This window comes from Falco punctatus (genome assembly GCF_963210335.1).
Source record: "Falco punctatus genome assembly, chromosome: 2".
Classification (NCBI taxonomy): domain Eukaryota; kingdom Metazoa; phylum Chordata; class Aves; order Falconiformes; family Falconidae; genus Falco; species Falco punctatus.
In genome coordinates, this window is record NC_137581.1 from 5,258,216 (window position 1) to 5,284,738 (window position 26,523).

General features: G+C 38.8%; 1 protein-coding gene across 10 annotated transcripts in view; it reads right to left on the reverse strand.

Moving 5' to 3' along the window:
* The window catches only part of TENM4 (teneurin transmembrane protein 4), a 762,970-nt gene that overhangs the window by 173,385 nt on the left and 563,062 nt on the right, over positions 1–26,523 (reverse strand). For all 10 annotated transcript variants that reach the window (XM_080374860.1, XM_080374862.1, XM_080374861.1 and 7 more), the window contains 3 exons: positions 11,501–11,671; positions 6,308–6,522; positions 726–936 (listed from right to left, as the gene is read on the reverse strand). In XM_080374860.1, coding sequence (XP_080230986.1) covers positions 726–936; positions 6,308–6,522; positions 11,501–11,671 — 597 coding nt within the window. The remainder of the gene's footprint in view (positions 1–725; positions 937–6,307; positions 6,523–11,500; positions 11,672–26,523) is intronic.

Genomic DNA, 26,523 nt, shown 5'->3' on the forward strand with positions numbered 1-26,523 from the left:
GTATTTACAAGGTGGAGGAAGAATACCCAAGTGTGCTAGACTGTCAGGCAGCCCACAGGCAGGATCCTTTCCTCCTTGGACAGCAACAAATCGGTGCCTGTGCACTGAACTGGCAGGGCACTTGACTGACAGAGAAAATGAGAGACTTGTTTAGTTAATTTGTTCTTCTTAAGAAATCTCAGCTTCTTTCTGTTAGTAAGAAGAAACAGAGATTCCTGTTCTTGTGGTTCCTGCTACTAAGCCTTGCAGTGCTCTTTATGGGAGTTTTAATCCAAATACTCTGCCTGAACTCCAGCCTGAGTAATTTTGATGGTGCTCAAAGGCAGGACTGTCCGTCACACAAAACTGTTGCATGGTGATGCTGTGTGCTCTTCGATCATTCCTGTACCTCTGCTCCAGAAACAGAAAAAAACCAAACAACCGACCAACCAAAAAAGCCTAAATAAAAAGAAGAACAAGGGAAGAGAATGAAGCAGGGAATTTCAAGCTTGTAATCCATCTTTGGCACTGGGTAGAATCTTGTTACGGATATAGTTAGTAAAAAGGCCTACAAAATACTTATGAGATGTTTAAGGCCTAACAGTATTCAGCTTGTTGCAAAATACAATCCCCTACAAGCATTCTCTCCAAAACCACACAAAGCCATCATGCAATTTGAGTATGTGTGTTAATATCTGGCCTCAAGGCATATTTAGAAGCTTAGGAATAATACAGGAAATCCTTACCAATAGCAGTAGTAAGAAAAGAAACCACTTCCGATTCCTTGCCGTCATTGTAGAAGGCTAAATGCCATATTCCTGAATCTAAATACTGGATAAACCCTGTCTCATGGCTGGACAAGGGCACAAAAGCTCTGTGTTGCCGCTGAGGTCCTTCTAAGCTTCTCGCCTCCTGTGTCAGTAGACGTCTTCCATCAAGGAGCTCGACAAAGTCAAACTGAAACATAAAACAGAGTGTTGTCTATGTGTACTTCAGGCTTCCTCAAACTCAGTCTCTTGCTCTGGGTTTACAGAAGTGTCATAAACAGGATTTTCTCTGCTAGCACAAGTATGTTGCTGGACTACCTGCAAGTGACCATTTTGGAAATAGCTAGTATATAAATGTATTTTTCTGTAATTACATGAATCAAGAAATCATCTTTATTTAGAAGGTGACTTGGGGCATATTGACCGTACTGATATGTTCTCATTCTGCAGAAACATAGCCAGGGAAACATGAGGTCCAAGGACGATGCTGAAATTGCGCTGTAAGTATGATGATAAGAAGCTTATTTGTGTCTTGGCTAATAAGGCAAATAGAAAGAAAAATGTATCTAGCCTAACGAGGTTGTTTGCTAGAATTGCTATGGGTCACCAAGGAAAAGATAAGAGGTATTTGTACATAAATTCTGGTAGAGGTTTTGCAGAGGCTTTGCAGCCAGCAAGGGTTTTATTTTAAAGCAATAGCAAAAGTAGTTAGAAGACTGTAGAAGATGAAGATGGAAAAGAGATACAGCAAAATGTAAAAGTCCCGTTTAGGGGGTGGCTCTTGGAATTTTTCCTCAAAAGGACATATTTATGTTTTGACAGGGTAACTTCAGCTGAACAACTGCTTACATTTTGCTACAAGTATTGCAGCTATCTTCAGTTCCCTATTTAAATTACTTTCCACTGACTTTCTCCAATAATAGTATTTTGTCTGGTAATATGTCAACGATCAATGGGATGAGTCAGATACCAGCCTAGCAGACATCACAAATGTTACGTGAACCTTATCTGATCTGACTTTTATCTGTGTTTAGGAACAGGATATCTTGTGAGTAAAATCCAGCAGCTGATACACAGCTTAGCTTTTCTAGTCCCTGATTTCACTTGGTTTTGCCTCTCTCATCCAGTTGGTCAAATACGCTTGTAGTTTTTGGCAGGAAGGAGGAAAGTAGGCAAAAAGAAACACCACCATTATTTTCGTACCAGTAAGTGCTGCTACACTGACTGGTTGCTGAGAGTTGGCTGAGTGTGGCAACAATATTTAGGCTTCTTATCCCTTTTGACTTAACTGTAGCAAAATTTGGGTGCTTCTGTTCTATTATTAAGTTTCTGGTATGGTCTTCAAAGTCAACCAAGATAAGGACTTGATGACTTGATGACTTTCTTCTGCAGTCATTGCCATGTTTAAAAAAATGAAGCAAGTTTATTTCCAACAACATTTTGAGAAACGAGCTATATATGACATAGTTTGCACATGAAATGACAAAATTTGTTCCTAGAGTATTTTAATTACTGCGTTTTAATTATTTATTTACATGAAATAAGGTTTGAGCCTTGTTTTAATTTTTTTGTTATATTTCAATATATAGATCTCTCAAATTTGGTGATGAAGTGTCTTTTGAGAACACAAAAGCTGGCACATGGGCAAAGGGCATTCCTTTTGGGTGTCTATCCAAGTTAGGTTTGTCAGAGATAGAGTTGAAAATATGGAGTGTAAACACAAGTTACTAAAATATACCATATAAACATATAAAACCTAAAAATGTAGTGCAGATATAAATTCTAAAATTATATAATTAAAAATGTAAGTTTCTGTTTTGGAAAAAAAAAAAAAAAAAAAGATTAAAGACGATGCTTTGAAAGGTTGGTTTGAACGACACTTTGTGAGCCTGACATTTGTAGCTACTCTGAGGGTGAGCTGTCGCCCAGGCTGATTCCTCATCAGATCTCAGTGTGGCCATGACTGACACAGCTGACAGTGGACAGAGGACATCACCATGCTGTCTGATTGCTGGAAGTGTCTCAATGGAGTTGAGTTTTACTGAGGAACACATTGGACAGGTATACTGAAGAAGTTAAAACCAGTAACAGAAAAAGCTGGTATTTCCATTTCCATTTTGGAGCACGCTGGAACAGATTGACTAGATTTTTCAAAGGTAACTGCAGACATCATAGGTAAAGTTCATCTCACCAAGTGCTGACATCTCCATGACAGCTTGAATTAGTTTTCTAGAACCACTGGGTTGCAGTCAAGGAAAGAGACACTTCTAGAATGCAATCTGTCTCATCTTAAATTTGACATCTAAGAAAAGTCCTGTGGACTGTGCTTTACCAGCCTCCACTTGTTGCTGCATACTAGAGGTAGATGCTCCAAGCTTAGCAAGAATGAAAACAATTTTAAGGCACCCAGCTATGGTAAGCTGCTGTTGTTACAGTCCAGTCTGGCTTATGCTTACTTGGACCTTCCTGCCAAAATTAAAAGTTTATTTTTATATGTATTTGCAAGATGCTGCTGTGGATGTTGATGACTTTGCAAAGTTACTAGCTACTGTTCATAAATATTAATTGATCCACAAATGGATTGTGTTTTATTGCATTTTGATACATTCTGAGGTTTTAGTACGCAATTAAGAGTTATTGCAAACAAGGAAATCATAGATAAAATAACATGTTAATAAATTCAAATTGTACAAATGGAAAAATACCTCCCAAAAGCTGTGATGGTCAGTCCCTAGAATTTATGATTTAACAGGATTTGGCCTAGGTTAAAAAGAGTTTAAAGGATTTGATCTAGGAAGATTAAATCCTATAGACCATAATAAAATTGTGTAACTTTTCTTACAATTTGTTGAGAAGAATGAGAAGAAATTCCTTTAGTTAACGGTAAACTGTTTTAGGCTTCTACAGGCTCTGTTTCTAAGACTACAGAAAAATGGAGCTTGCATTTTCTTCGTACTTATTGGTGTCCATGGTTGTTGGCAACCTTAACTAGAAGACAGGTCACCAAAGGCAGAGAAGGTTTCCAAAGAGAATCTGGAATAGTTCCTTGTTTTAGCATGGATAAATATGACTTTTACCATTTTACCAAATTCAGGAATATATGCTAAGGGTCTACAGCACTGGGATCAATTAAAAGATCCTGAAAGAGAACAGACTATCTTAAGGGTCACACTACAGAAGATGGATTATCTAAATAGAAGAAATATCTAATTATCTAACAGAGGAAAACCTGATTATCAGCTAGAATTTTACTGCTGCCATCAACTAGATAGGCTAGGGAAAAATAATTGACCCTTAAATTCTTCTGCGGTAGACTGTATCACTGCTGTAAGCACACATTTTGCCAAAATCTTGTTTATGAAATTCCTTACAAAATTTGAAAATATAAACCTGTTTGGGTAGAATTATTGGGCGCTGCAGATACTCCGGATTATGCAAAAGAATAGTTGAGATTTGTGTAATATGCATTAACTAAGAGAGACAAGTGTACAATTTCAACACAGAAAACAGATTACTTACTTAATGACTCTCAAGACTCCTAAGACTAATAAACTATGGTGAGATTAAACATCGTATAAAAATATGCAGGAGACCAATGTTTTAATTGACAGAAGTTTTATAAAATAATAACTCTAGGAAAAGGGGCAATTTAAAAATTAAATTAAATATTAACAAGTAAAAAATCAACATTGATTCAATATCTGCAGGTTCATTAAGTTATTTCTTCAGAACAGGATGGGTTTCATGACCTGTTTCTATTAGCATACCGTGATTTTTACTGTTTGAATAAAAATGTCCCTCCAGTCATTTTTAGTGATGTTTTGGTCCAGATGATGATCTTTATATACTTGCCAGCTCTCAGTTACTGGCTACACAAAAAGCAGCACTTACAAGGATTCTGAGCAAGTGCATTGCCTCCTCCAGCATGTAATACTGACAAATATGTCCCACATCCCACATTCAACATCTCATTCTCAGCTGAGGCTTCAACTAACACACAGCCATGCTGTTCTAAATAGGAAAGGTCCTGACACTGACAAATCACTCAGAATATCCCAGCAAACCTGAGGTTAAAGAAGAAACTTCTGAATTCCTTAAAACATTACTATGGTTGGGTATAGTGCCTTGCTACATTTAAAGATTTTGCTTTAAGTTCAACAGACCTGAGGTTTAGGTGTTAAATTTTACATTTGTTATTCAAACAATTGAAACTATTCATGCAATAACTCCAGTTCCACAAGAGAAATTAATAATGATAATAAACAAGTAAAATCAATACAGACTTCTGATCTACAGTTAATGTCACCATGACTTCAGTTTTTATTTAAATAAAACAGGAGTTTCAAGTTTAAAATGTTCAGATTTCCCCATAAAAAGAGACTGATTAAAAATGGGCAGTAACAGCCCTACTGTGTCACTGAATTTATGACTTGCTGATCCTATTGAAATATTTTAATTCTGCAGAGAAGTAGGCAGAGAAAGTAAATTTATGACACTTCTTTGACATAAATAAGTTGCAGGTGTGTTAGTAAGTAGAAAATAACATATTACCCAGAAAGATTACAATAAACGTATTTGTTCAAAAAGAAAATAAAGGCAATACATTTCTATAGATCTCAAATAGTTGTGTTTGTTGCTAGGCTCTTCAGTTAATCGTGGAAGGCAAGGGAAGTTACAACATTCAGATAAACCTGGTAATACTTTGATAACTTGCTGATGCAAGTGGAAGTAAGATACTCTGCATTGTCAGTGAGAGTTATGTCCTAATGTATTACTCAATCTAGTTAAGAGCAGCTCAGAAAGTGAATCGGAAAGTAGAGAAAATAATGCACATAATCCTTATTTAAGGGGATGGTTCTTCAGAGCTTTTCCCAGAAAGTGATTTCTTGACATGGCTTTGGTCACGTTGTGTCAAGAAAAGCAACCACTTCAATTTAGATGCTACAGAATAATAACTATACCTTGATTTCTGCCTAAGTAAGCCAGCGGCATTCTGTAAAAATTGTTTTTGTTTGGTTGTGCACTAATTACTAGGCCCTGACCAATCTCAGTCTAATCAGACAGTCAACATATATAACGTGAAGAGGTGGCTCAAGGCATTTCAGCACAGATGACAAAAGTGAATTTTGCTCTGTGAGGGTAAGCGACTGAGGTCTTGCTGCTCCTCCCAGAACAGAGGCAAGGCAGAGGCTGAAAGAGGGAGACAGACCTGAGATACACCAGGCTGCTCAAGAGACGATTCTTTTTGATGCAGTTTGAGAGGGGCTGCTGCTGCAAGGGGCTCTGGATGGAGAAAGTGTTATCTCATGCTGTTAGGAGCCATCAGCCCACAAAGCCCTTCCCTCCTGTGGCAGCTTGCAGGCAACTGCCTGCTTCGCCTGGGTCAGGTGCGTGAATGTTGCAATTGCCACTTGATTATCTCTTTCTGGATAGACAGCTGACCTTTAACATCTTGCAAGCATGCAAAAAAAGTCTTGAAAGACATAGCTGAAATAAAGCAGTAAGCCATATGAACATACAATTTAAGACAAATTTATTTAATTGAAATGCAGTCCCATTACCTGTGTATGTGATGGTGGGAGGCCTTTTCTACCATAGATGCCAACCAGAGCAGCCTTTCCCAAAGACACATTGAATTTCAGATGCACTGGGTGGTCGATGAACACCTGAGATCTCCAAAAGATACCAGGAGGGATCTTCTGTGTGGCTCGTCTGCCAACATCAATTTCTCCGGAGTCTATAAAACTGTCGTCTGGAAAGAAACTACTGGGCTTTCCTGCCAAAACACAGGAACAAAAATCTTGGATTAGCCTTGGATCCTAAAAGTAATCCAATCATACTGGTGTCCTGACACTTAACTTGAGAAACTGTCTATTAGTGTCCTGAGGTCTTCAGAGTACTTTGTCTAGCCAATCCACATGATTAAGGGAGGAAAACTGGCAGGGTTATTCCTGGCTTCAGTAAACGTTTTGTTTGAAAACATGAACATGGGAAGAGCAACCTGGAGAAAAATGGCCTTTTGTTTAAATCTGTAACATCACAGAGTGTATATTTACATTCTGAAGATAAGTATTAATCATCTGACATTATATCCTAAATGAATATAAGTTCATGGAGAGAGAAGTCATCATTAAATTAGCAAAGAGAAGTGTACTAAGAATGAGGTAGATGTGTCACAGATGGAATGGTAGCGTGGAGAACAGCAGCATGAACAATGCCTAAGTGGGGAAAGGAAAATGTTTATCTATTAAATTAATTCTTGACAGCGGTAACAGTACTTGAAATTTGTTCAACACTCCATAGAAAGTTAAAGAAAAAAAAGGACTGAGAATAATGAAGGAAATCATACCCTGCACTTGAGTAATATCTACTAAGAGACATGAGAGGTTTTAACTGGGTTTCAATACAATCTGTAAAGTGTGTTATGATTATCCGTCTTCTTTCAGAAGACAAGCAAATGGACGTATCTGTTTCTTAAAGTGACCACCAGGTTGGAGAGCCTGGGCATCCAGATGGCAATCAGTAAGGGAGCCAGCAGGGAGCTCGGCATCCCTGGAAAACACAACTGAGAAATTCCAGGTTAGAAATTCATGCACTCACAGTTTGCTAAACTGGTGGCTGCTTCGAAAAATGTGGACCCAAAGGAAGCCCAGGAAATGAGGGGCAGGATGAAAACTAAAAGTCCAGAATGTTGCATCTTTAGCCTTTGCTATAACCAGTGGCCACAGCTTTACCTGCAGTGCATAAAGACAATGAAGAAGGAAACTGCTTGGCAAGCAGCCTTTATGTAAGGACATTTCCAGTTGAAAAGTATGCAGTAGTGTCACCTGAAAGATTTCAGCTTTACTAAGGACAGCATCATGTCACCAAGAAGGACTAATTATAATTTTAGAAATTTAGATAAATTTGTTATCTCATTTTCATGCCGTTACAGTACACTATGTTTCACAGATCAAACAATTCTAACAAAATGAGAAGGAAACTTCCAGGTACATACAATCTTTTGTAGGAAAATCACACTGTGAGATTTTTTTCTTCCAGAACCTACAGCTGGGAAATGGGAAAGAAAAGTATCTTTTCCCATCCATCACGAATTCAAGTCAAACCGTCGTACGGTTTACTTGTTGTATTGAAAAGGTGATTGGTAGTACAGCCTTTCATTGTATTGTTTCAAATTATAATATTTCCTTTAGTATTATATAATATTAATTATACTATTTCCTTAAACTTCTCCATATACCATCACAACATAAACTCTCCAAAAGAAACAGATGTAATTTGTTAGCTGTCTCTGAAAATCCATATAGAAATTATATGCATATTACTGTTAACAAAAGAAGTCTCTGAAAGTGTTTTTTTGTCAGATGGAGAATTTTTCTGGATTTATTTTTTTTTTAAATTTTATAAATCTTTTTAGCAGAACTTTTGGTCTCAATTAAGACTAACCCCTGATTTAGTTAGTAGTTAGTAACTACTTAAGTACACTGTTGGAGCAGGACTTGACGGCATGTTTCGTTTCTGTGCTGTCTTGTGCAGACGTTCTGTATATACCCGCACAGTCTAGAAAGCAAAGTGTGTACACATGTTCATAGAAAATCAGCAACTGGTAATTTTGTAAGAGACTAATTTACATTTGTTCATCCCATTCAAATAAATACGGGGGGGTGGGGGTGAGGTGGGGTGGAATCTGCTGACTTTTTATCTTTTTCAGTCAAAGTGTATATTAATAGTGAATTAATTTCTTAGGTAAATGGACATTCTTTCTGAATCATTTTGTGCTGATAAGAGTATGGTTGTACAATGAAAATCAACTAGCTTGATTCTGAAAGGGATTACTTTATCAGCTGGATTGTTAGTATTTATTTGGCATACCAAAAATTTCTTTTCCCACTGTCAGCCTTAAAGGAAACAATTCCCATGTCTTCATGCAAAGTTCATTATTTCATTACTGTAAGATGAAAATATTCAGGATTCTATTAAAAAAGAGCTAAAGACATCACATGCTTTGGTTCAAATGAAGGATATGTTTTTCTGATTACTACTCACATGTTTTATAGATTCTTCGAAATGCAGATGAAAACGTAAAGTATTTGATATACACCCTGATTGTTCTTTAATGAAGACTGTACATCGGAGTGAATCAGGGAAGGTGAGAATGTAGTATGATAGTTATTGCTATGCAAGAGATACTGGGAGAAAATGAGCACAGGACGTATTCCGCCTGCCTGTACAGAGAGCAGCGCTTGCTCATGCGAGCAAAAACGCTTCTGTGATTGCAAACCACAATTTCACAGAAAGAATTGTTTGTACACGATTACCAAGTTTATGTCTCCTCTTGGTGGACAGTTTTATGTCTGAGAAGCTGATACCCTCAGAGCTGTCACGACATGTTGCCAGTGGCTGACATTGATGCTGATACCGAAGTCCAAAGAAAGGCTCTCCTCGCCAGGCTGGATTCAGACCCTGAAATCCCTCCGTGTTTCATCAGTTCTAGCCTGCAGTAAGATCAGGCCCTATGGACTGGATACTTCATAAAGGAAGTACAATAAGAAAGCCATTTCAGCTTCTAACCAGAAATTAGGTTTTAATCAGAATATCTGTCTCCTTAAAATTAACTTCAGGTCTGAATTCTTAATTGGGCTGTCAATTACTTTGCTCTTTCCACACATTACCTTGAACTTCTTAGTTGCCGTAGCAACTATTCTTGATTTATTTGGATATCAAAATGAATTATTTCATTTCAGGCATTGCTGAATCTGCTTGTATTTTTTACAGCAAGGTACCCTGACTCACCAAAACACTTAAGAACACATATTCCTCTGACTTCAATTACAGTTAATTATATGCTTAAATGTAAGTATATGATTAAGTGCTTTGCTAAACAGGGATGGGCTTGAACACAGGTAAATACTGTGCTGGAGCACAGCCACAGAAGGGAAGTAATGACTATTACTGAAAATTGGCAAGATACTGGCAACAGTTCATTCAGATCAGCTGTAAGGATATTCTAACACATCCCAGCCTATTTCACTGTAATCAAGAATACTTTCAAATATATTTTAATCAATTTTTCAATACATTTCAATCACATATATCCTGGTTTAGAATTAGAAGCCATGCAACACTGTTAGTCCAGAACTGGTTGCATAGTCACCTGACGGGGAGAGCACTGCATTTTAAGGCTGGACAGTGTTACTTCTGCAAAAAAGGTGTTGTCATGATGTCTTTTTTTTTTTTTTTGTCAGGGCAAGATATTCTCCTCCAAAGCCAACAGATACCCTAAGATCCATACAAAGTACTAACTTAAGCGGTCTTCCAAGGACATAACTAGGGTATTTCCCAGATTTGTCTTTTAACAGAGCTTTCGGGCAGCAATCAAAATTTCTATTGATGTCACTGTAAGCATGGCTGAAAAAGAAATCAAGTGGAGGCCTTTCACTTGGATGGCAGTTTTGGATACATCCATTTGTTTTCATTTTGACTTTTAAAAGGAAACGGACAGATCAAAACTAGACCTTTCAAAAATGAAACATATGGCAAGTTAGAGGGAAAAAAGACAGGATCTGTCGTGAAGTATTTTTGAATACAGCAGCAGGGGTACCTGCAGCCTGCTGTAGTGTCTAGTAACGTTTGCTGAGAATAACCCAGCTGATTTTTTTCCTTGTAGCAACTTGATGTCAACCATCAGTTGCTAGTAAATACACTGTTTTAAGGAACACATATAATTATGGCCTTTATTTGGACTAATAAAGACAGATAAGCTCCTAAAGAAATAAATACTACAATTAATTTAAATTAAACATGTAAACATAGGCTCTCAGCCAAAGTCTAGGGAACTCTGTGGAAACTTCTACTTCAATGAGTTGCCAGAACAGTAGCATACTTCTTATCTCCTACCCACAAAACTTCTTCCCCTACAATAACTACCAAAAATAGCCAATGACTTCATTTTTACTGGGATCTGTTAACCTTGTATAAAGAAACTCGACATGCAAACAAAAGAGCTTTCTGAAAATTTGAATTTCTCATTTCTCCAGCTACGTCTTGGAAGGGATAAACCAGCTCTCCTTTGCAGAGCTTACAGGTACTTTTGCAATGCTGTCTTTATGCAAAGCACAGGAAGATGGAGAGCTGCTGGATAGGGCACTGCTAACTTCATGACCCATCAGTTGCTTCTAATTTCAGTTAAAATTGCAAGGTGTCGACATTGTGATACTTTGTGTAGACCAGGCCTTTTATCTGGCTACTTTTGCAAAGAGATGTCCAACCCTGGAGTGCCAAAACTCACAGTGTAATAGCTCATAGTATTTTGGTCTTCAAAACATTTGGTACTAGGTGGCAATGAATAGGCAAGCTCAAATATTTTTGTACTGTTGTAGAGAAAGCTTGATCCAGTGCTCCAGGAATCATTCCATTTTCAAGACATAATTTCTTCTCATGGAAACAGCCACTCGAGGCAAGGTTTTCACGGTGGCCTTCTGTAGCCTGTGAGATACGGTGCAGATGGTTCCACCTTGAGAATGCCTTAGATGTGTGGTGAAGGTTGCACACAGTTTTATCACATTAGTGGACATCAGAAGGGTATGAAACTTAGAAACATACAGAAACAAGACTGAGTACTACTAGTTCTAGACGTGAAAGACTGGAAAAAGCACCTGGTGATGGCAGCATTGAGGGTAATGGAATATGAGATTGGATGGCTGGAGTTCAGAGGCAGACAGAAGACTCACAACACGGACACACACCAACCATACCTTCACTGGTTCCTTTGCCTTTCCTGTCAGGTAACTCTAACCCTGTGCCCCCCGAAGGATATAAGGAGACGTCCGTTGGCACTGGCCAACTGCTGGCTGTGTCTTCCGTGATTTCATACATCTGCCCTTCCATCGGCTGCAGGTGCCAGTTTAGGCCAAACAGGTGCATGGCTGTGGTGAGCAATGAGAAAAGTCATCTTTTTTCTGTTTGGGAGAGTTTCAGAACTACAGGGGCACTGTCTAAAGCCCTTGCTCCACTGCCTTATTAGAGGTCATTGCTTTAGGACAAGAATGAGATTAATTTAATTAGACAGCCCCTGCTGTTTCTACCATACCAACTCCCTATGTCTTTCCACCCACTTAAACTCATTTTAGATCACCTGTACCAATCCACTCTGCTTCTTTCAGTAGAACCGCTCCTGACTCATGGCCTGTGTGCGAGAATAACCAGGCACAGTGCTTCAGAATCTCCCAAGGCTGGGGTGACAATGCAGTGAACACAGAAATGCTAGGAGTATTATTTATCAACATACCAATAAATCCCAGAAAGTTGCACTCTGGTTTGTTTTGATGTATTCATAGCGTATTATATAGGTTCTTTTTCTTTTCTTTTCTTTTTTTTTTAACCACCAATTAAACACAGAAGCTCTTACAGACATCTCTGACACTTTTTCCTGAATAAGACCAAGTAGAAAACTGAGGTAATTTAAGACAGATCTTGCACATATGTCTTTGTGCTCAGCACCACAAATCCAAGCAACTATGACTGAGCACTTCTTAGTGCAACTCATCTTCTTGTATTCAGACCAAAGATACATCCTCAAGATTTGAAAACAAGCAGCACCTTTTAGATTTGTGTGATATCAGGGTATAGTTCTCTGTAGGTTTCTGGGCCATGCAAAATCATTCAGTGCACATGTGAATCTATTTCAAGGCATTACATAAAGACAAGTGAAGTTAAGGAACAAGACAGAATACTTAAAAAGCAAACACATGTATAAAGACGATGGAAAATCATATGCTTATACAACTAATACATGCCCCTTGAAAATATAAAGCAAAAGAATGTGGCTTCCCATATTGGTTCTTCTGTCCCCAACACAAACATTTCATACTCAATCAGTATCCAGTTTAGCTTGAGGCTCTACACAGCTAAATAATCTGATATTTGCTACACTTGGAATGACATTTCTTTTTTAAGGGAACGCCTTGATATTTTACACTGTAATTTTCTCAAGATACTGTACAATGGCACTAGCATCACAGCCATTTAACATAAACAAAACCCATAAAGAAACAGAGCATTTCCATTGCCTATAGTTCTCATTTTATTCACAAAGATAACATCTGACCTTGGCAAACACTGTTAGGGACAAGTGGCTAGTTTATTTCAAACCTGTGCATCAGGAACAATATTCTCAAGAGGACTGAAAAGTAATCTGAGTAGTGCTGAAAAAAACCAGTATGTCTAGGCAATTTAGCAAAATCCGTTATTTTTTCCACTTCAGTCTCAATTAGGTCATCTATCATTTACTAACATGAATAACCTTGTCTTTTCACTACTACAGCATCACAAAACACAAGAACAAAATTCTCCTTTTACCATGTAAGAGGGGACTGTGTTTGTTAACAAAGTCTTCACCATTAAGAAACAAAATACCCTCTTAAAACTCCCAAAGAGCAAGGAAGGTCTCCTGAGGACCTGTTGAAAAGTCAAACATTTTTATACAGGTACACATACCAATAAGGAATGCCACCAACACAACTGGCAATTCAAGCAGCATAGATTAGGCAAAGGAGCCAGCATTTTCACCTGTCAGAAGTATATCTACTCGGCATAGAAACTGCAAGGCAAGAAAGGAGATCAGACTGGGAGCAAGGAATTTGCATCAAGCATTTGGAATTGCTATGCTTGCATAAAATCTTTGTGTTTATAGGGCCCTCATCATCAGAGTGCCTGGGCACTTCATAGCTATTAACCTTATAAAACCTCATCAGGTAGGAATCTATTTCTACTTCACAAAAAGGAAAAAGAGAACTACAGCAGATTAAAGGACTGACTCAGTTCACTTGTTTGGGCATTAAAATGTGATTGTGTGTTAATTCACTTAACTTTGTGCTCACAGGTTCACAAACCCTAACAGGCATTTCAAGCGCTCCTCCACCAGCAGTTTTTGTGTTAAGCTCAGTACTGGATGCTGCCTGAGAATGCCATCCAGGGCTCTCCATGGACCAGAGCGTTACCCAGGTGCTGCTGACCTGTTACAGAGCTCAGGGGCTTAGGTGCTCTGAGCGTGCAAGTTCCCATGTTTAACCACATGGATGCTTGTAGTTCCAAGCAGAATGAAAACTATACCGTTTGCTCCTCCACACTCAGCCAATCCTAGAGAGCAAGTAGGTCTGCTGGCCTGAAGTGCTTAAATCCAACTCCATCTGCCAGATGTCTTCACATTACAATGACTTGCATGAGCTTATACTGAGCATCACTGGTACAGGCAGAAATTGAGCCAGTGTCTGGTGGTTTTTTTCACTACACCATTCCACTTGTACTGTCCTTTGGATATCACAGTCTAACTGCCACACACGTTCTTAGGAACACATTGAAAGCCATTATTTCCCTGAAAGGACATTGTTTCACCTCCTGTCCTTAGGAGGCACTTGTTGCTTGTAGATCATTATTTACTACAAGAAAATGAAAGTGAAAAACTCAGCATTGTTTTGGGCGTGGTGGAAAAGCTATCAGCAATTCTTCCATGCACATAAAACACATTTAAAAACACCTGGGAGGAAATGACTTATGAAGGGAACATTTTGCTTCAGTGTAAGCTGGAATTGGTACAGCTTTTTTGCATATTATCCGTCCCTTTGAGCAAGTGAATCAACTATCCCATGTTACAACTAATTTCTAAACATTTGCCAAGTGTCTTACAGTGTCCCAACACAAAAAATATGACAGAATTATCTGTAACAGATACTGTGTTAGCACACAGAGATAAAAGGCTTGCATCAATATGTTAAAATTTGTCTTTGGTCAATAGATTTTCTCTAAAGCAAAAGACTTTCTGTGTACATTGAACCCATAATCACATAGATCATAGACCCAAAGGAACATGAAATTTTTGGGGTTGGAAGGGACCTTAAAGATCACCTAGTTCCAACCCTCCTGCCATGGGCAAGGACACCCTCCAGTAGACCAGGTTACTCAAACCCCTGTCCAACATGGCCTTGAACACTTCCCAGGATGGGGCATCCACAGATTCTCTGGGCAACCTGATCCAATGTTCCACCACCTTCACCATAAAGAATTCCATATATGAAATCTAAATCTACCCTGTTTTAATTTAAAACCATTAGTCCTTGTCCTGTCATTACATGCCTGGTAAAAAGTCTCGCTCCATCTTTCTTATAAGACCCCTTTAAGTACTGAAAGGCTGGGAGAAGGTCTCTAATAACAACCCTCGAGAACGAGATCTGTGTACATCATGCATACAAAAGCACAAGAATCTGAGAAAGATGGAATTATTTTAAAGACATTTTGATTACTAAGTGGCTTTAAAAGAATCCAGAACACGCAATGCAAAAGACTGGAGCTATTGCTCTATCAGGGTTTCTGATCTGACGTTTCTAAGCACAAAATAAAAGCCTATAAATATTCCCACCCATAAGGCAAAGAGCCATCATGCGATTTTTGCTGCAGGTAGGTAATAACCACAAAAGCCTTCCTAAAACCATAACAAGGAGTCTAACTTACTTTGGAAAGACACTCTGATAGCAGGTATGTTATTAGGAAATCACCTGATTAAGTGTTTATCATTACTGTCTTCCAAATATCAATAGTTTCTGATTGTCAAGCTGATGGAAAATGCATTCTTCTCCTCGCTCCCCCTAACTGCCATACTCACGCTAAACAGTCAAGTAGTAACAACAGCGGATGGTTTGGGTCTCCGCATCTCAGTGGGATGTGTAAAACTGTTGTTGCACACAGTTTACAGGTTTTAGGGCAGGCACAAATCAATCTTGTTCCATGCTAAATTGATGCAAATTTTTTTCTTGTGGGGGAGAGGGGGGGAAAAGTCAACCATAATCATGGAAGAACCCTGGAACCATGGATTGGAGGCACAACCATATACTTTGAAGTGTTAATGTTCCTCAAAGCAAAGTGAAGCTGTAAAAGTAGTTTGAGATTCCTGACATTCTCAGTCTCCAGGTCAATGGAACCCACTGTTGACATTTTCTTTGGCTTTTTTTTCCCCCTCTGCTCAGCTAGATGCCAGATGTGGCTCACAAAGAGAAAATGCCCTCCTAAAAGCCCCCTTGTCCTTCGCCCTCTCCCTCCCCAACATGATGCTCTGTTGATATTGAGGTATTGAAGGCTCCCCATGTATTGAAAGAGCACACTGCAATTAACAATCATTAAACTGTACCCTTTTGTAAAATACCATGTAGCTTTCACTGCCTAGGAAGCCTCATGACATGCTCTCTGCAGCAGCTTTGGTTATATTTCCCATGGCTAATAAAACTCTTTTGTCTGCCTTCTCTTGGAATGGAAACAATACTTAGGGGAAACCCTGCATGTGTCCTCTCTGGGCTGTTTGAGCACCAACAACTTAGATGATATAATGGTATCTGGGGCTTCTGGCCCATTATGCCCATGTTTTGACATAAAATCTTTGACTTGCACAACCTTTTAACTGTAGCTAAGTGCTAGCAAAAAGTGCCCTGAAACTTGCTGAGTGAGTAATGGAATTTTCTGTGACAGAATAAACCACCTTATCCTCAGTCCTAAGTCACCTCTGGCTGCCTTCTTGGTGGGGAAAAGAAGGATACTGAACTCCAGTCCTTCCAGGGTTTCATTACTTTGCTGAGTTCAGCATTTCAGCCATGGCAGGGTAATGTGGCTATTCATTTGTGGGACTCAGATTCACTTAGCAAAGCAAATTTACAAACAATTTAGTATCATTTGAACTATTTAACCATCCAAATAAATCAAAGTCCATACTGGTGGTACCAAGTATGCAGGATCATGATCTTTTAGGTTTTAACACATTATTTCTTTCTGTATTGCATTATTCCTACCCCATAGCTGTCTGTGGAGGCCATAAGCAACATTAGCTGATGCTACTAAGCCAATTAAAGAGAAACATTGTTTCCAAGTTTGTTTTGAAGAGACCCAGGCTTTTGGGTATCTTTGTATTATCGCCCTTGCTTATGACACAGCAAAACACTGGAGTCAAACCAACTTACTCAGCGGAGCAGAGAAGAAAGAAACTGTTACAGCATTAAGGATGAAAAAGAACAAAGCAAGATAATCTTTCACATGGTCAACAAAATGGACATGTCTTGGGACAGGTTGATGGAGCGAAGGAGTTAGCAGAGAGAGGCAGATGATTGTGATAGATCACAGGGAGAAGAAAAGACAAGGCATGCTTACTGAAGCATATGAGACCCCCAGAAACTGCATCAGTCAGCAAAAAAGTGAAAAACACACTGCTGGTCCTTTATTAGCTTGTTGCGTTGCCCAAAGCAGCAAGCTAAGCGCAATAAATAACCAAACCAATCAACTGAGATGTTTGAAACTAAGGCTATGGGTGAAGCCACCAGCTGCTTCGATAGTGTTCATTAAATGCATTCTCACAGTGGTTCACAGGCTCTGCTGCTGCTGCCTTGCCTGTCCTCTCAGAGCTAAGTCCTGCAGGTACTGCTGCTGGCCTGGTGATACCTCCCCTAGGCAAAGCTCCTAGAGAAGCTAAGGAATGAATAAAATAACAACTGTTTTACAGCTAACAACTGATCTTGCCCTGAACAATGAATAAAGAGTTTCTTAGAATGGAAGCTCAACAAAACAAGTTAATCATCACCACCATAAGCGTGGTACACAACCTGGATTTACAGCAAGCACAGAGAGTAAATGGCATGCAGGCAAGACAGAAAGTCTTTTGGGCTTCTCATTTGAAAAATCTAGCCAGTCTCTTTGCACCAATAATGCTTCATATTTTGAATCCATTTTTATATAAGAAAGTCAGTATATTTTGCTTAAGTAACACAGAGGAGTGCACAAGCTTTGGGAATGCCAGGCTTCTCCACACAGCCACCCCACCCTCCTCAGCTCAGCTTTACTAATACTGGGTCGATCTGGAGAAGAGTTTGGCTCCACTACTCCACTAGTTTCTACAAGCAGCTCACTGCACTGGTAATAGCAAAGCCAAAGCCAACATAAGACAAAGGACCACTCCTGGTAGGGAGAACAGTTTTCCAAAGCCCCTGCAGTGCAGCATGGGGCAAAGGACAAAATGGGAACAGCGTGAGAAGGAACAGCTGCCGAGGCACTGATGCCATAATGAACAAGAATAGAAACAAAAAAGAATGGGGAGGAAGATGAGAAAAATACAGAAGGAAACAGAAAAAATGAGCAGCTTAGGAAAGAGCAAAGAAAAGCTAAGAAAAAAAGTAAAAGGGACTTCGAAAAACAGCTGGAGCTCAGTCAGCGGTTCAGAAGACACTTATAAAACTTGTTTCTTTGCTCTCCCCTCTTTTTGTGGTGTAAGATATGTGGTGGTTACATATTCCTCTTTAACCTTTAGGTACGACAGTCAGGTTTACAATAACACACTCTCTCAAATGAGACCTGAGGTTTGCTTTTTCTCCTAATTGAAAAAACCCTAAATTTCACCACTGAATTACTCAGGGCTAATTTTGACTCAAGTAAATGTATTGCTTTCACTCCCGTCTCTGGAATAAACTTGACTGTAATTATCTGGATAACTGTCTCTCTCTACAGTGAAATCGTATGATTTCTGAGGAAGTGTGAGAATTGACTGTTGCAGAATTAATCATATTTTTGTGACATTCAGTGTGATCAAAAGGAGCTTTTCAGCATGAAATAATGACTGGTTTGTCAATCTTCAATAAAGGAAGGAAGAGGCACGCAAGCTTAAGGAGGATAGAAACAGTAAAACAAACATTAAAAAAAGAAATCAATCAGTTTGTTTTTCTCTTACATTACTGTTTCATTTCAGTGCTGGACAAGGCTTCCATGTCCCAGCATGGTGGAACATCCCAACACAGCAAGAGCTGAGGACTGAAGTGGCTCTATGTCCCTACTGGTGTCAAAAGAGTTAAAAAAGCAGTAAGCCCAGATGCAGTGCAGTGTACTTGCTCTCCTTGTTTGTAAGGTCAAGTCCTGAGGCAGACAGATCTCGTTGTTCATATAAGGGGATGGGACACTTTGAGTGTTGCAGTTATTTAATATTCAAGTACCTAAGACGTTCTCAGGTTTGGAATGGAAATCTAGGATCCTGACTAAAGACCCCAATGGTTCATAACATCACAAATTCACATCACCCCTATATACATACCCAGGTCCCTGAGCCAGCTACCATGGGGCAAGGAGAGAGGGGATCCTGCAAGGCCAGTTCTTGCATGGACTTTGGCAGTTACCTTGCAATCAAAAACTCTGCACAGCACTCTGTGTCATTTCTAGTGTCTGAGATCACTTCCTATGCATAAATGCTTTCCTTCTGTGGATTACAGCTCTTACTCAAGGAATGGGAAACCCGACTTCAGAAATCATCCTCTGCCTGAATGAATGCGAGCTTCCACACCAGGATGGGACTACAGCCGTGCTGGAACAGCGAAACCTGCACACAGAACTCTCCACAACCCAGCTGGACTGGGGCTGCTATGCAGTTAGAAAAGTCAAATTTCTAGGTCACAAAGGAATGGAGCCCTAAAGGCAGCTTGGTTTACATGTTCTTTAAGTGAAGACTCTCAGATTGCGGTTGGGAGGTCCCATGGCTCTGCTTCCTGGCCTGCTGATTTGACACAAGACAATAGTTAATAAAAAAAAAGAAGGCATAAGGAGGAACTTTTAGGGTAATGCTCACTATTATAAATTCCCCATTTGCTCCCATTCCTGACTGCTCAGTAAGCCACCTTCAATGAGAAAAAATGGTTTACAAGCCTTCTTCACAGACTGGAGATGAAGATAAAGACACTCTGCTGGGCTGGGCTGCAAGTACTTCATACTGAGAACTGGAGAATCCATATCCTTCCCTGGGTGAAGGGATTAGGACAAAGGATTTAGGTGATAAAAAACAGAAAGATAGCTGTGTTGTATTTGTTTGTGGGTTTTTTTAGGACCCCAAATGTCTACTAAGCGGTAGGTGCTTTCACAGCTAGCTCAGTATAGATACATGCTATGGGATACATCCAGTAATACCTGGGACCCTGCCTGCTGCCTGACCATTCCCCCACGTTCAGAGCTCAAACTATGCAAGTACCAGAAGTGGTTCCTTCAGAGATAATTCAGGTTTCCTCCTTCCCTCAATCAGAATTACCATGTGCAAAGGAGGCGTGCAAATGACGGAGAGCTTCCTGCCTCTTAAAATTTTGCCACCAAAGTGGGAACTGCCTCTCTGGAAAACAAAGTATTGTGGTAATCACCTGATGTCCTGGCTGCAAATGCATTTACTTGCTTTGACTGGTCACAAACCAGCTATTCCTTGACCTCTCCTGACTGAAGAGCTGTATCAAAGATTTCCAAGACAGAAGCAGATGGTCTACCAAATAGCATTAGTTCCTTCTTAGGAGAACACTTTATGTTTTAATTTAGTTCCCAATTGCTCTTAATAGGGAAGAAAAAAAGCTTCCAGCTAAAGCACCACATTTCTTTGAAACCTTCACGGAAGTGACTAGAAAGACATGTTATAAAATGAAGCAGTTAAACTCAATGTTTGTTCAATGCAAAGAGTCAGCACTTCCTATTCAATGTCTTCCTAATTACCTCTGGGGATCAAAGACTTTGAAGTGATTGTCTGTCCATTCAAACCACTAATAGATGACCACTGGCCCCTCCAGTGCTATAGTAGCTTGCTGGACGATTGTCATTTCCTGCAGGAAAGGGAAAATGCAGTTTTAAATGTGAATATTTAAATATTTTAGGGGTATTTTTAGGAGGATTTTTTAAAGCGTCAACCTGCAGAAAGAAATAGACATACAAGATGTACGGCTTATCCAAGGAGCTGTCTGCTTACATACAATCTGTAATTTCCTCACCATCTACACCATTGTGAAAGCAGAATAAAAAGCTGAAAGATGGACCTCAGCAACACTTTGCCGCTATTAGGCAGCTTACTGCACTGAAGAATTTTATTTCAGCCCCCACAGATCCAGTAAATTTGGTGTTACACATGCTCAGGCCTTTCTCAGCTAAACAGTATTTTCCCTTCTAGATACCCCTTCTGGCAGAGACCATATTACTGTAAATATTACTGAGATATTTCTCCAAGATCAAAGTCAATTACAAGATGGTCCCACTGTACCTCTAAATGGAGTTTTAATTTGTGTATATAATATTAGAAATAATGGTTTTCCCATTGCGGTACTCACTTCAATTAGAGAAATGAGGACAGGTAGCCCTACCGGAGGGCTTCCTACCTTGCTTTGCAATTACTAAAATTCTGGGCTATCCTGTTGTGGACAGTATAATTTTACAAATTCTGTTTCATTATACACATACAAACTGTGAGACCCTAATTAAAAAGGGTGTAATTTACATAGGTAAATGAACAACCTCTCACATGCTTCCTTCCTTATTATCTCTACCAGATATTATCAGGAAATGCGCTTTCTCAAATTAATATAACAGGTTGCTTAAATCTAAAAAATACAGTTAGCTGTGTAAAAGTCACAAAAAAATACCTGTCTTCTATCACCTCAGCACAATAGATGTGAGATCAGACTTTAAATCTAGTATGCCACTTTAAGGGTTAAGATATAAATATTGTTGTAGAATTTGATGCATGAGCTGATCTCTCAGATGGCTATCTGCTCATCTATCCTTCTGAACACGAACATGATTTTATTATAAAGGCAAGGAAATGATTTGAGAGTGCTGCTTGTGGTTTAATCCTAAAATCAGCTGAAAACTGCATTAATGTTATTAGTCACCATGCACATTCTAATAGCACCAGAGCCCCAGTTGGGCTGTGCTAGTTGATGCAAGAAAAAATTAACAAAATGACAATCTCGAAATCCCTTGATGTCCAAAGCACGGGTTTAATTTCAGCTTTACTTAGCCTGAGTAAATCTAGTGACTTCAAGAGTGTGATGGAGGTGCTTCAAATCCAGTACGAATTTACACATTTTGTAGATCAGGGCCAGAGTGCTCATCAGCACCATGAAAACTGAGCTCTAAAGCAGAATCCTGTCAGCTTGATGACTTTTTGAAGAGATCTGAAAAAATTTAATGTGCATATCTATTCAGGAGCATCTCATTGTTTTGACTGCTTTGGACAACAAATGCACAGGTATGTTTAAAGCAGGCTAAGAATGTTTTAATTTATTTTCTAATTTTTCTTTACATAAACTTGAAAAACAAAGATTGTTCCATCAGGTCATTTGGAAAGGGAAAAATTCCTTTTTTTTTTTTTTTTTTGCCTTTACAAAAGCTCAGCAAATGGATACAAATGTACAGGCTGGGAAAGCTGATAAAGTGGGTGACATGGCACAACTAATGACACAAGAATTTTTTTTTCTGTCCAGAGACCATGGGAAAAATCCAGAACAGTATTTTCAGGTACTATAAATCTATGTGAATGGTTCAGATCAGTGTGAAAAGCTCTCTCAATAACGAAACTTCACACAACCTGATGATTTGTTCCCTTGGACTTAGAACTAAATCCAGCACATAGATTAAGGCAAGTGCTGGCAAGTGCAACCCACAGCATTCTCTTAAAAACCCACAGCCATCCTTATATCTAATTACACCTAAAAAAATAATTTGCTAAAGAAACTCAAAGTTCACCAAGTCAAGCACTCAAAAGTGAGCAAAGAACAGAATTAAGATTGCTTGTGTGATTTTAGATCAGCCCCTGTATGCATATATACTCTGTAATAGCCTTTAATTCCCTCATCACGGGCTATTTTTTTTCCACTGGTCCAATGCTGTGCAGAACAATTGCACAGAAATTGCCACTCAACCCTGGCAACTCCAGCATTGTAGCATGTTCAATTGCTTTCTAGGGATGCCATATGTGCAGCCTGCTTGGTAGCAGTAGGAGGGGGTTGGAAAGGGAAGGAATACACTCAGTACAGACAATTTTGCTACTGCACTCCAAACAGGTCCCTACTGAGCATGTGTGAGCTCAGATTTCCTAGCTTTGTGGCAGCCAGCTCTGGGTGGATCAGGGAAATGATAAAGCACACACTATTGTTTGCTCTTCCTAATAGAAAAGAGGTGTCACGATTCTCCATTACCTCCATGCTTCTGCAACACGAATATAAACTAACAGTAGGTCCAGCAGCAAAGTTTTGCAAGTGAATGATGACATTGGCCGCAAGGGAACCAGACCCCTACTCTCACAGGACTATTTAGGATATGTTCACTTGCGATTACTTAGGCTGTGATAATTTTGTTTGATTGTTAAATAAGAATTATCAAAATGTTTGCTCAGGGACACAGTACATGGCCTTGTCCCTTTATCCCCAAAGACTACGTTGATAGTCGTGAATTAAACAGTACCGAGCAGTGTAACTTGATAGTTTATACCATTTATTTGTTAGAAGGGACTCTACCATGATTTTGGCTCTAGTCAGCCAATACCTTCTGAATTCCTGTGCACAGTTCAGCTAGCAAGAACCAGAGATCATTCTCAATAGATAGTTTGGGTGTGACCATCCCTAAGAGTTTAACAGTACAGAAATGCACCCACCTGGACCAGACACACCCAGAATTTCAAATTCAAACATTTCAAAACCTGGATTAGCCCATGATCCAGCTTGGCTGGAGAAGACATACTAATACAAATAAGCTGTTATTGACCACTTGAATTGGTGCTGTTTGGAATATCATTATGCTGAGATTGTGGGACTTTTTTTCACCAAAAAACACAGAAAGCCCTTTCGATCCTCAATTTCATTATAATTTCTGCCATAATTAAACAAGATTCTGCTCCACTGATAGTCCAATTAGAATTTCTTCTGAAATACTTGGTGTAAGTGTAGCCATCATCTCCACTCATCTCATTAGCTGTTGGCCTTGATGATCTTAAAGGTCTTTTCCAACCTAAATGATTCTATGATTCTATACTGACTGCCTTGTTCTGCTTTGCTTTTTAAAGAGTCTGTTTGCATAATGAAGTGATGCTACAGTCGTACTAAGCAAGCAAGGTGCAATGCTGCTGCTGTGTTATGTGCTACCATATTTGAAAACAGCTAACATATGCTGTTCTCATCATCTTTCTAGGCAAAAGCTTCTGACTGCAATAAGGACAGGCTTGGAAGTTAAGGCATGATAAAATCGAAGTGGAAGACAGAAAAAGCTGGTAATGGTGGGAGAGTTTATTATTTTTTCATATAAACACACAAATTCAATAACCTCCAACTACCTACTCTATTGAGCATCAGATTCTGGTATCTCAAAGTGAACTGTGTAAGTGGTTCTTCTGGAGCTTTTATGTTTCAGCATAAACAGGGGTGTTGAAATCCTGTCACAAAGAGGGAAAGAGTGGATTGGAGTTTTTGTTCTTTATTTTACAGGTCATCTAGTCTGTTACCTAGGTAGTATACTTAACAACAACACTTCACTTAGCACTATAGAGATGTATATCTACCACATAGCTCAACTTTAACTACAGGTAAAAACCATAGAGAAGGCATCGCTGCACATATCCGAAAGAAATGTATTACTGGGCTGTAAATCAGGCTTTGAAACCATCTTCTAATTTATGCTAGAAAAGGATGGGAGAGAAACACTAAACCATAACTGAGGAATATTTTTCACTGTCAGTGACATCCCTAACTGAGCTTACTCTCATGACTAGTTACCCACAAAAAAAGTATGGTGATTAAAAACACTGAAAGAAATCCCATTATAGGAAATCTTTCTGTCTACACTTAAACTGCAATTAAATTATGTTATTTCACACTAATTAGTATGAAATAAAAACATGGACTTGAGGATAACTCCTTCCAGTGGATATTAAGAACTGTAAAATTGATTCCTTTCCAGCATCTGTGTGCAAAGGTCAATCTAAGCCGTGAAATGAAGATTATAGCAGCACATCTGTGCCACTGTCATAAAGGCAAGGCCAGCACTTTTGGTGTCATCATGCTGTTATTTTCTTTTCTAGGGGCTTATAGCAACTATAAAACCTCACTAAAAGCAACTGATGAAAGCTTATAAAAGCTGAAAGCCCATATCTTACCATTTAATAAAAACACATGGAATTAAACTTATCCCTCCTTGTACTGAAGATACTTAAATTTAAGAAAAGATCAGGAATCTAAAGGGCTAACTGTGATGTTCTGTGACTGATGGGTTGGTTTCATGGCGCACCGATGCAAACTCCAAGATCAGATGGAGCCCTCTGGATATACAGCCTCAACCTGCTTTCAAACAGTTAAAGAATCAGTCATATTGGTGGCCGCCTTCTAATTGGAAGTCATTCATCCAGTGATCCCCCAATGATGAAAGAGGATCAGACTTTGACAAAATTCAGTGTCAAAATAAAACAATAAGCAGAAATAAAAAAGTAATATATAAAAAACCCAGAAAAATAGGGAAACAAAAAGTCAATTCTATAGATCTATGACCATGCAGAGAACTGAGGAAGCTGAGGACATGAAGAAAAAAAATTCATGGCTTGAAAAAAATAAAGAACAATAGAACATTTTTAAAGTGTCTTGAAACCTAAAACTGAGCAACAATATAACTATTTGCTTGACGGAGATGGGGAAATTGTTAATAATGTTATATTGAAGGCTAAAGTGTTCAGTAAGAATTTTTGTTCTGGTTTTTGAAAATAACTACAATAATGCAATTATTTCACAGGAAATAAGTTTTTTCCCAGTCCATTAATAACAAAGAATTATATTAAACTACATCGATTCAAGGACAAACATTTTTAAATCTGCAGGCTCATTTAACTTGAACCCAGTAAATGAGATAGCAGAAGAGGAATCTGACACAGTGATTAATACTGAACAAGCAACCAAGAGATTAGAACAGGGTTAATGCTGCACAAATGTTTAAGAAGGGAAGAGAATGCAAGTCACTCTGATCAGTTAGCCTGACATATATTACAGACAAAATAATGGAAAACAAAGCACAGAATTCAACTGACAAAGCAAAAAAAGTGAATGTATGGTAACTCAGGCCAACAATATTGCTTTTCTGAAAAATAACTCTTAAGTAACAGTTACTCATTTTTTTACAAGATTACACTTTATTAAAATATTTAATTGGGTATGACTTTCTATTAATGAAACAACCACTTCCCAATGGTAAAAAGCAATGTATATATGTGCTTAAAAACTAACTGAAGACCTTAAAAATATCATCACTGGTGAATAAACATCAAATGTTAAAATTTCTTGTGAAATTCAACAACTGATAGTTGGCCTGAAATTATCGAACATTTACATCAATGTTACGTAAGTAAATGTAAAATGATGGATGACTAAACAAGCAGATGACTCAAAGACTATTCAAGTGACAAATACAGTGATGACAGAGCAAATAAATACAAAAGCTGGACAGCCACTAAACTTGAATGATTCAAACAAAACGCGCTTAAGGTTCAAACAAAATGTGTCAAAGGCCAGCCAATACACTTAGGATAATGGATCACAAGTTGTGCCCATGAAATGGGACACTAGCAAGGTGACTTTCAGAGTAAGCACAAGAAGATGCTGTATAACAATATCCTAATGTGATTTTTATAGCCAAAAAGGGCTAATGAGATCCTTGCATGTGTAAGTTGGGAAAAGTAGGTCTATGACTCACCTATGTGAAAATGGTAAAGCCACTGGAGTTTACTAGCCTTCAGTGTCCTAAGAGGGGGAGGTTTAGGCTGGATATTAGGAAAAACCTCTTCACTGAAAGAGTGGTCAAGCATTGGAACAGGCTGCCCAGGGAGATGGTGGAGTCACCATCCCTGGAGGTTGTTAAAAACACGTAGATGTGGTGGTTAGCAAAGTGGTTTAGTGGTTGACTTGGCAATACTGGGTTAACGTTTGGACTT